Below are 10,708 nucleotides of genomic sequence, written 5' to 3'. Positions count from 1 at the left end.
TGGTATGTGCAGGGTGGGGACACGCACGGGCGTCGCGTGTCCCCGACACCACGTGGCCACGGCACCGCGGGTGGAGACAGTCCTTTATTTTGGGGACGCCGCGTGTCCTCGGTGTCACGTATCCATGGCATCACATGTCCTCGGTGTCACGTGTCCGTGGCATCACGTGTGCGCACAGTCCTGGGTGGGGGGGAGCGTCACGGGCACCGCGTGTGCTGGGCGCCGCCGTCCCTTGTGCCCGCGTGTTTGTCCTCGCTGTCACCCGTGTCCCCTGCGTCCTCGCCGTCCGTGTCGCCCGTGTCGTCATCCGTGTCCTCGTCACTCGTGTCCTCGTCGTCCGTGTCACCCGTGTCCTCGTCGTCACCCGTGTCGCCGGCGCGGTTCGTGTTGACGAAGAGCTCCGCGGCGTCGTCCCTGCCCCGCCGCCCCACGTCAGCGCCCTGCACACGCGTGTGCAGGGTCCCACACGCGTGTGCGGGGTCACATACACGTGTCGGCACTTCCCCAACACGCTAACGCTTCCCCAACACGCGTGTCAACGCTTTTCTGGCCCGTTCCCGTGTTCTGCTACGTGTTAATGCCCCCAGGACATGCTAAGGCCCCCGACACGTGTTAACACCCCTGACACGTGTGTTAACACCCCCAGGACACGCTAAGGCCCCGACACGCGTGTTAACGCCCCCAGGACACGCTAAGGCCCCGACACACGTGTCAACGCCCCGACACGCGTTAGCGTGTTAATACTGCCCCCCCGCGTGTTGTTGCCCCCTGCCGTGTTCATACCCCCCCCCCCCGCACACGCAATGGCGCTGCCCCAGGGCTCATAACCCCCCCGGACACGTTAATATCCCCGTTACTGCCCCCCTGTTAATACCCGTTATTGCCCCCGTTAATAACGCCGTTATTGCCCCGTGTTAATGCCCCGGCTCCCATTAATACCCCATTAATGCTATCGCATGTTTACACCTATTACACCCTATTAACGCCCCCATTAATGTTATTGGGGATTAATACTCACTATTACTCCCCCATCAATACCCCCATTAATGTTACTAGAGATTAATACTCATTATTATTTATTAATAATTAATACTCAATTAATTAATTAATTGATTAATACTCATCATTGCCCCCATTACTGTTACCAGAAATTAATATTCACTATTACTCCCCCATCAATACCCCTGTTAATGCTACCAGGAGCTAATATTCACTATTACTCCATCAATGCCCCCATTAATGTTATCAGGGATTAATACTCATTATTACTGCACCATCAAGGCCCCCATTAATGTCATGCAGTGCTAATACTCACTGTTACTCCAGTACTGTCACCCCCTGCTGATGTTACTCTGTGCTAACACCCTGTTATTACCCCCATTAATACCCCACTACCATCAGGCAGAGTTAATACCCGTTATTACTCCCCTATTAATACCCTCTAGGTTATTCTGTGTTACTACCCTATTATTACCCCTGTTAACATCCCGTTAATGTTACACAGAATTAATATCCCTGGTTACTCCCATGTTTATACCCCCATTAGTGCTTCCCTGTATTAATACCTATTATTACTTGGTAATACCAATCAGTATCTGTTAATAGCGATTTTTAACTTGTTAACGCTCACTGTTACTTCTGCATTAATACCCCATTGTTACTCCCCATTAGTGCCTGCACATTGCCCCACGTTAGTGCCCCTATTAATGTTACTTTGTATTAATACCCCGTTATTGCCCCCCATTAATACTCCCACTGATGTTACCCTGTGTTAATACTCCTCTTGCCCCCACCCCCCACCCCATTAATACCCCCCCAGGGGGTTGTTGCCCCCGCGGGCACCCCGGGCCCTGCTCACCCCTGCCGGGGGCTCTGTCCGTCCGGTGGGGCGAAGGCCTCGGGCCTGGGGGGGGGAGATGGGGGTCAGCGCAGGGGGCCCGGGGGGCGATTTGGGGGTGCCAGGGGGGATTTGGGGGTGCCAGGGGGTGGTTGGGGGGGTCCCGGAGTGTTGGGGGTCCCGGGGGGGGATTTGGGGGACACAGGGGGAGGTTGGGGGTCCCAGGGCGTGGGGGAGAGGCCCTGGGGGGGATTTGGGGGGGTCCCAAGGACTTTGGGGGGTCCCCGGGAAGATCTTGGGGGTTCTGGGGAGTGCCCAGGGGAATTTTGGGGGTCCCAGAGGGGCTTGGGGGGTCCCTGGAGGGTCCTGGATGGCTTTTGGGGTGTCCCAGGGGGGTTGGGGGGGTCCCAGGGTGGTTTTGGGGGGTCCTGGGACTTTTGGGGGTCCTGGGGAGTTTCGGGGGGTCCCAGGGGGTTTCAGGGGGTCCCAGGGCAGTTTCAGGGGGTCCTGGGGCAGTTTTGGGGGGTCCCGGGGGGTCCCTGGGGGTTTTGGGGGGTCCCAGGGGGGTTTTGGGGGGGTCCCAGGCGGTTTGGGGGGTCCCAGGGGGTCCCAGGGGGTCCCAGGGGCAGTTTGGGGGGTCCCAGGGGGTTTTGGGGGGGTCCCGGAGGGTTTTGGGGGGTCCCAGGGGCAGTTTCGGGGGGTTTGGGGGGTCCCGGGGGGGTTCGGGCAGTCCCGGAGCTGTTTTTGGGGGTCCCAAGGGCAGTTTTGGGGGTCCCGGAGGGGTTTGGGGGGTCCCGGGGTGGTTTTGGGGGGTCCTGGAATTGTTTTTGGGGGTCCCAGGGGCAGTTTGGGGGGTCCCAGGTGCAGTTTGGGGGGTCCCGGGGGGGTTTGGGGGGGTCCCGGGGGGTTTCGGGGGGTCCTGGGGCAGTTTCGGGGGGTCCCGGGGGGGTTTGGGGGGTCCCAGGGGGTTTCGGGGGGTCCTGGGGCAGTTTGGGGGGTCCCGGGGGGGGTTTGGGGGGTCCCGGGGGGTTTCGGGGGGTCCCGGGGCAGTTTCGGGGGGTCCCGGGGGGGTTTGGGGGGGTCCCGGGGGGTTTCGGGGGTACCAGAGGCCCTGGCGCTGCAGGAAGCGGACGTGCTCGCGGAACAGCACCAGCCGCATCTCGCCCTTCACCTTCTCGCCCTCCTCGATGGGGTCCACGAGCAGGAAGTCGCCTGCGGGGGACACGGGGACGTCGCGGGGGGGGACACGGGGGGACGCGGGGGCGTCACCGGGGGGGGGGGACACGCGGGGACGTCAGGGGACGTTGTTGGGGACGCGAGGATATCGTGGGGGGACACGTCGGGGGGATGCGGGGACGTCGTGGGGGGACACGGGGACATCGCGGGGGACGCGGGGACGTCGGGGGGGCATCACAAGGGACCCGGGGCCGCATTGGGGACACATTGGGGACACCGGGAACCTCTCCAGATCCCGACATGCCACCGGATGCCGAGGAAGCAGCACCGCGGGGCCGGAAAGGGAAGCATTAGGGACACGTTGGGGACCCGGGGACGTGTCGGGGATGTGCCGGGGACACGGGGACACATTGGGGACGTTGGGGACGCATTGGGGACACGGAGACCTCTCTTGATCCAGATGTGGCGGCGGAACTTGGGCGGCATGCTGACGAGGAAGCGGGCGCCCTCGGCCGTCTCCACCTCGTGCAGGTTGTTGCCCGGCGTCCCCAGCACCTGTGACAGGGACGCGGTGGCCTCGGGTCCCCCCCCCCGTGTCCCCAGGGTCCCCCCCCCCGTGTCCCACCCCCCCCCAAAGTGGTCCTGGGTCCCCTCCATGTTCCTGGTCCCCCTGGGTGGCCCCATCCTGTCCCGTGTCTCTCCTGTCTCATCCCTCCCCCCCCCCGTGTCCCTGGGTGTCCCCATGTGTCCCCAAGTGTCCCTGTTTCTTCCTGGGTGCCTCTGTCCCCCCCCCCGGGTATCCTTGTCCCCATGTCCCTCCTGTCCCCCCCACGTCCCTGGGCCCCCCCCCACGTCCCGGGTCCCCCCCAGGGTGTCCCTGTCCCCATGTCCCCCCACCCACCAAAGTGTCCCCACGTCCCTCCTGTCCCCCCCATGTCCCCGTGTCCCCCCCCCACGTCCCCAGATCCCCCCCAGGGGGTACCTGTCCCCATGTCCCCCCCCACCAAGGTGCCCTCACGTCCCTGGGTCCCCCCCGGGTGTCCCCGTGTCCCCCCCCCATGTCCCCCCCGGGTCCCCCTGCCCCGCTCACCCGCACGATGCGCTGCCGCGGCGACGGCACCACCCGCTCGTCCAGCACCTCGCGCGCCACGTGCTTCCGCTTGGTGGCCTGCGACATCCCGGACGCCTGGGCCCCTCCCGGACGCCTGGGCCCCCTACCGCCGCTCCCCGCCGCTTCACACCTCTCACCGCATGCGAGGCCGCCGCTTCCGGGTGCGCTGCCCCCCCCGTGGCGTCACTTCCGGAGACGCCGGCCTCTCCCCGCCCCCCATCCGCTCTATGGTTGTTTCCCCAATGTTTCCCCGTCTCGCCGGGGAAACCTCCCGCGGGCTAGAGCGCCGCTGCGCACCACAGAGTCGCGGCGCCGCCTCCCTAGAGCGTCTACCCCCCCCCCCCCCCCCCGTCGGCGAGCGCGTTGCTAGGCAGCCGCCGCCTCTCTATGGTCCCTTCCGGCCGCGCCTAGAGCGGCCGCCGACGGCCGGGAGGGGCGGGGGCGTTTCCGGCGCGGCCGGAAGTGACGGCAGCGCGCAGGCGCGCGCAGCGGCCAGTTGGGCGGGAGCGGCGGTTGACAGCGGCGGGCGGCGCCGGTGAGGGCGGGGAGGTCCCGGGGGGGGGCGGGGGGCGCTCGTTAGGGCCTGGGGGGGTCCGGGGGGGTCCAGGGGGTCCATAGAGACTCCGGGGGTCCCTGGGCGGTACTTGGGGGGCGGGGGGGGCCTTAGGGCCTGGGAAGGAGCATGTGGGGGGCGGGGGGGTGCCCGGGGGGGAGCTGGGGGGTCCTTGGGGGGGTTATGGGGAACGGGGGGGTCTTTGGGGCTGGGGGGGCCCTTGAGGGGGGTCTATGGGGCTGGGGGGGCTCTATGGGGCTGGGGGGGTCTCTGGGGGGTCCTCGGGGGGGTCTATGGGGCTGGGGGGGCTCCAGGAAGCTCTTGAGCGGGGTCCTATGGGGCTGGGGGGTCATGGGGGGGTCTATGGGGATTTGGGGGATCTATGGGGCTGGGGGGGGTCTGGGGGGGGCTCTTGGGGGGTCTATGGGGCTGGGGGCCGCTCTGGGGGGTCCTTGGGGGGGGTTATGGGGCTGGGGGGGCCTCTTGGGGGGGTCTATGGGGCTGGGGGGGCTCCGGGGGGCCCTTGGGGGGGTCTCTGGGGGTTGGGAGGGGTCTGTGGGGCCGGGGGGGTCCCGGGGGGCTGCGTGGGGCTGGGGGGGGTTCGTGGGGGTCTTTGGGGGGGCTCGGGGGGGCTTTTTGTCGCCCCCCCCCCCCGCGGGGGCCCCGGCTGCAGCTGCGCCGCGGTATTTATAGCCGGGGGAGGGGCGGGATCGCCTGGGCCCCTGCGCCCCTGCGCGGGGGGGGGGGGGGGGTGGTGCTGGTCCCCCCCCCCGTGTCCCCGGTGTCACCCTTGTGTCCCCCCCCCGGGGCTGTCACTGTCCCCACGTCCCCCCCCACCCTCCCGTGTCCCCATGTGCTCCTCGGAGCCAACCCCGTGTCCCCACGCTGTCCCTGTGTCCCCCCAGTGCCAGCCGTGTCTCCGTGTCCCCCCCAGGGCCCCCCCGGTGTCCCCATGTGCCCCCTAGGGCCACCCCCATGTCCCCACGGTGTCCCCATGTCTCCTCCAGCGCTGTCCCCATCCCTGTGTCCCCCCCAGACCCCCTTCTCACGTCCCCATGTGCCCCCAGGACCCCCCCCGTGTCCTCACGGCGTCCCCGTGTCCCCCCAGTGCCATCCCTGTCTCCATGTCCCCCCCAGGGCCACCCCCGTGTCCCCACGGCGTCCCTGCATCCTCTCTAGTGCCGTCCCCATCCCTGTGTCCCCCCCAGGGCACCCCCATGTCCCTGTGTCCCTCCCCCTTAGGGTTACCCCCACATGTCCCCACGATGTCCCCACGTCCCCCCGGGGACTGTTCGGTCCCTGTGTCCCCATCCCCGAGCTGTCCCCAACACGGTGGCCCCCCCGTCCCCGAGCTGTCCCCGAGCTGTCCCCAACGCAGCGGTGGCCCCCCATCCCCAAGCTGTCCCCAACGCGGCGGTGGCCCCCCCGTCCCCGAGCCGTCCCCAACGCGGCGGTGGCCCCCCCGTCCCCGAGCTGTCCCCAACGCAGCGGTGGCCTCCCCGTCCCCGAGCCGTCCCCAACGCGGCGGTGGCCCCGCAGGGCGAGCCGAGATGTCCTCGACGTCGCAGAAGCACCGGGACTTCGTGGCGGAGCCCATGGGCGAGAAGCCGGTGGGGACGTTGGCCGGCATCGGGGACGTGCTGGGCAAGAAGCTGGAGGAGAAGGGCTTCGACAAGGTGGGGGGACGTCGGGGACACCGTGGGGACATCAGGGACACCCTGGGGACGTCGGGGACACCCTGGGGATGGCGGGGATGGCACAAGGACACGGGGAACATGGGGACACTGGTGGGGACGTTGGCCGGCATCGGGGACGTGCTGGGCAAGAAGCTGGAGGAGAAGGGCTTCGACAAGGTGGGGGGACGTCGGGGACACCGTGGGGACGTCGGGGACACCCTGGGGACATCAGGGACACCCTGGGGATGGCGGGGATGGCACGAGGACACAGGGAACACGGGGACACCGGTGGGGACGTTGGCCGGCATCGGGGACGTGCTGGGCAAGAAGCTGGAGGAGAAGGGCTTCGACAAGGTGGGGGGACGTCGGGGACACCGTGGGGACATCAGGGACACCTTGGGGACATTGGGGACACCCTGGGGACGGTGGGGATGGCACGAGGACACGGGGAACATGGGGACACTGGTGGGGACGTTGGCCGGCATCGGGGACGTGCTGGGCAAGAAGCTGGAGGAGAAGGACTTCGACAAGGTGGGGGAACATTGGGGACATTGTGGGGACATCGGGGACGTCGGGGACACCACGGGGACATTGGGGACACCCTGGGGACGGTGGGGATGGCACGAGGACACGGGGAACACGGGGACACCGATGGGGACGTTGGCTGGCATCGGGGACGTGCTGGGCAAGAAGCTGGAGGAGAAGAGCTTCGACAAGGTGGGGGGACATTGGGGACATCGGGGGGACATCAGGGACACCTTGGGGACATGGGGACGCCCAGGGGATGCCGGGGACGTCACGAGGACATTGGGGACACCCTGTGGATGTTGGGGACGCCAGCGACGCCGTGGGGACATCAGGGATGCTGTGGAGATATTGGGGACACCAGGGGGACGTTGGGGACAGCGTAGGGACGTCGGGGACGCTCTGGGGACGGTGGGGGCCCCATGGGGACATCGCAGACACCCTGGGGACATCGCAGACGCCCTGGGGACACCGGCCGGCACCGGGGAGGGACAGGGCAGTGCGGGGTGACAAGGTGTCGTGCCCAGGGGGTCCCCAGCGGCGGTGGCGAGGTGTCCCCGGGGTGTCCGGGGGTGTCTCTGGGGCGTCAGGGTGTCCCTGGGGCGTCCCCAGAGCATTCGGGTGTCCCCAGGGTGTCCAGGGGTGTCCCTGGGGCGTCCCCAGCACGTCTGGGTGTCCCCAGGGTGTTTAGGGGTGTCTGGGGGTGTCCCCAGGGTGTCTGGGGGTGTCCCCAGAGTGTCAGGGTGTCCCCAGGGTATCTCTGGGGCATCAGGGTGTCTCTGGTGCATCAGGGTGTCCCCAAGGTGTCCCCCAGGGTGTCTGTGGGATGTCAGGGTGTCTCTGGGGTGTCCCCAGGGTGTTTGGGGGTGTCTGTGGGGTGTCAGGGTGTCCGGGAATGTCCCCAGAGTGTCAGGGTGTCCCCAGGGTGTCCGGGGGTGCCTCTGGGCGTCATAGTGTCTCTGGGGTGTCCCCAGGGTTTCCCCAAGGTGTCCCCAGGGCATCGGGGTGTCCCCAGGGTGTCTGGGGGTGTCTCTGGGGTGTGGCGGTGTCTCGGGGGTGTCAGGGTGTCTCTGGGGTGTCCCCAAGGTGTCTGGGTGTCCCCAGGGTGTCTCTGGGTATTCCCGGGGTGTCCAGGCGTGTCCCAGGGTGTCTGGGGGCGTCTCTGGGGTGTCCCCAAGGTGTCCCCAGGGCATCGGGTGTCCCCAGGGTGTCTGGGGGTGTCTCTGGAGTGTGGCAGTGTCTCGGGGGTGTCAGGGTGTCTCTGGGCTGTCCCCAAGGTGTCCTGGGTGTCCCCAGGGTGTCTCTGGGGCATTCCTGGGGTGTCCAGGGGTGTCCCAAGGTGTCCGGGGGTGTCTCTGGGCATCAGAATGTCTCTGAGGTGTCCCCAGGGTGTCTGGGGGTGTCTGTGGGGTGTCCCTAGAGTGTCAGGGTGTCCCTGGGGTGTCTGGGGGTGTCTCTGGGGTGTCAGGGTGTCCCCAAAGTGTCCCCGGGGTGTCTGGGGGTGTCTCTGGGTGTCCCCAAGGCGTTCCTGGGGTGTCCAGGGGTGTCTCTGGGGCGTCAGGGCATCCGGGTGTCCCCAGGGCGTCAGGGTGTCCCCAGGGTGTCTGAGGGTGTCTCTGGGGTGTCAGAGTGTCTCTGGGGTGTCCCCAAGGTGTCCCCAGGGTGTCCCTGGGGTGTCCCCAGCATGTCAGGGTGTCCCGGGGTGTCTGGGGGTGTTTCTGGCATGTCGAGGTGTCCCCAAAGTGTCCCCAGAGTGTCTGGGGGTGTCTCTGGCGTGTCAGGGTGTCCCCAAGGTGTTCTCAGGATGTTTGGGGGTGTCTCTGGGGCATCAGGGTGTCCCCAAAGTGTCCCCAGGGTGTTTGGGGGGGGGGGTCAGGGTGTCCCCAGCGTGTGTCCCCCCCCCTCCCCCAGCGCTCCAGAAGGCCGAGGAGCTTCGGGGCCACCCCGAGGCGCGAAGCCACCCCGTGTCCCCCTCTTAGGGGACACATCCCCCCCCAGGGGACCCGTCCCCCCCCTTGGGGACACATGTCCCCCCCTCAGTGACCCCCGTGTCCCCCCCCCGCAGGCCTACGTGGTGCCGGGCCAGTTCCCGGCGCTCCAGAAGGCCGAGGAGCTTCGGGGCCACCCCGAGGCGCGAAGCCACCCCGTGTCCCCCCCCCAGGGGACCCGTGTCCCCCCCCCTCGGTGACACCCGTGTCCCCCACCCCCTCGGTGACCCCGTGTCCCCCCCCCGCAGGCCTACGTGGTGCTGGGCCAGTTCCTGGTGCTCAAGAAGGACGAGGAGCTTTTCCGCGAGTGGCTCAAGGACACGTGCGGCGCCAACGCCAAGCAGTCGCGCGACTGCTCGGGCTGCCTGCGCGAGTGGTGCGACGCCTTCCTCTGAGCCCCCCCCCCCCGAAAAAGGGGACCCCCCCGGGGGCCCCCCGAAATCCTCCCCCCCCCCGGGGGTCCCCCAAAATCTTCCTCCCCCCCCCGGGGCTCCCCGAAACCTTCCCAGCTTGGTGAAACCTTCTCCCCGGTGCCGGCGAATGTCCCCTCTTGGGAGGGGGGGGGGGTCGCGATGGCTCTTTTGGGGGGGGCAAGGGGGGGGTCCCCGAATTTACGGGGGGGTCCCCGAGTCGCCCTGGGGGTCCCCGGATCTACCTGGGGGTCCCCAAGGCTTCTCGGGGGGTTCCCCCGAATCCCCCCGGGGGACCCCAAAATGCTCCCGGCTTGGGGAAAGCTTCTCCCCCAGTGCTGGCGAATGTCCCTCCTTTTGGGGGGGGGGGACAAGGGGGGGTCCCCGAATCCCCCCCGGGGTCCCCAAATCTACCTGGGGGTCCCCGAATCTACCTGGGGGACCCCAAAATGCTCTCGGGGATGCCAAAACCCCCCCGGGCGCCCCCCCCCCCCAAAAAAAAGCCCCTCTGGGGTGTCGCGATGCCTCTCCGGGGCGGACGGGAGCCCCCCCAAATCCCCCCGGGGGTCCCCAAAAAGCCACCCGGGGACCCCCCCCACCCCCCCGGGGGGGTCCCCAACGCGCTTGGGGTTACGGGGATCCCCCCCCCCCCCAAAATGGCTCTTTGGGGCCTCAGGATGCCTCGCTGGGGGGGGGGGATCCCCAACCCCCCCCTCCAAGGGGCCCCCCCCAAATCCTCCTGGGGTCCCCAAAACCCCCCCTTCCGGGGACCCCAAAATGCCAACGCGGGGGGGGGGCCCCCAAAGCCACCAGGGTCGCCAGCCCCCCCCTCCTCCTGCCCCAGCCCCTCCCCGGGGGGGTTTCTGCCCTTTGCCCCCCCCCCTCATTTTGGGGGGGTCGGGGGGGGCCCCGAATTTGTTTGTAAAAGGGTTTTTTAAGGTCTATGAATAAAAATTTGGCTGTGTTGGGCCTGGGTCCGCATTGTGCTTGGGGGGGGGATTTAGGGCCCCCCCCCGGGGAGGGGGTTGGGGGGTATTTAGGGCCCCCCCCGGGGGTATTTGGGGGGTTGGGGGGTATTTAGGGTCCCCCTGGGGGTATTTGTTGGGGGTGGGGGGACCCTGGGGGTCTCGGGGGGTATTTAGGGGGTGAAGAGGGCAGTTGGGGAGTTGTTCCCCCCCCCCCGGGGTATTTAGGGGTTGGGGGCAGATGGGGGGGGGTTGGGGAAGTGGGAGGGGGAGCGAGTCCTCCAGAGCAGGCGCCAGGTCTTCCCGGTGGCCTAGAGCGGCCCCAATAGTCTATGGTTAAGCGCTAAACTTGTCTTATGGGCTTTTTTGTTGTTTTTCGGCGCCCTATAGAACTCTCCTGGAAATTCTATAGGCGGCTTTAACACTTCAAAAGCATTTTATAGCCCCCAAAGCTCCCTTAGGCCTCA

General features: G+C 67.5%; 2 protein-coding genes across 3 annotated transcripts; one reads left to right on the top strand and one right to left on the bottom strand.

Annotated features, from left to right (window-relative positions):
• Positions 1-117: 117 nt before the first annotated feature.
• On the bottom strand, positions 118-4,284 carry EIF1AD (eukaryotic translation initiation factor 1A domain containing). Its single transcript, XM_067314792.1, has 5 exons — positions 4,104-4,284; positions 3,460-3,568; positions 2,941-3,049; positions 1,859-1,903; positions 118-414 (listed from the first exon to the last, which is right to left on the bottom strand). The coding sequence occupies exons 1-5, from the start codon at positions 4,188-4,190 to the stop codon at positions 198-200; spliced, it is 567 nt and encodes a 188-aa protein (XP_067170893.1). The 5' UTR covers positions 4,191-4,284; the 3' UTR covers positions 118-197.
• Positions 4,285-4,555: 271 nt separating this feature from the next.
• On the top strand, positions 4,556-9,272 carry BANF1 (BAF nuclear assembly factor 1). 2 transcript variants are annotated; one of them, XM_067314800.1, is made up of 3 exons: positions 4,556-4,659; positions 6,217-6,353; positions 9,115-9,272. In XM_067314800.1, the coding sequence occupies exons 2-3, from the start codon at positions 6,228-6,230 to the stop codon at positions 9,259-9,261; spliced, it is 273 nt and encodes a 90-aa protein (XP_067170901.1). In that variant the 5' UTR covers positions 4,556-4,659; positions 6,217-6,227; the 3' UTR covers positions 9,262-9,272. The 2 variants fall into 2 exon arrangements, with proteins under 2 accessions (XP_067170901.1, XP_067170900.1); XM_067314799.1 differs by lacking the exons at positions 4,556-4,659; positions 6,217-6,353 and adding an exon at positions 6,740-6,884.
• Positions 9,273-10,708: the final 1,436 nt, after the last annotated feature.

Source organism: Apteryx mantelli, chromosome 37 (assembly GCF_036417845.1).
Source record: "Apteryx mantelli isolate bAptMan1 chromosome 37, bAptMan1.hap1, whole genome shotgun sequence".
NCBI lineage: Eukaryota > Metazoa > Chordata > Aves > Apterygiformes > Apterygidae > Apteryx > Apteryx mantelli.
This window is presented reverse-complemented; position numbering and strand designations above follow the sequence as displayed.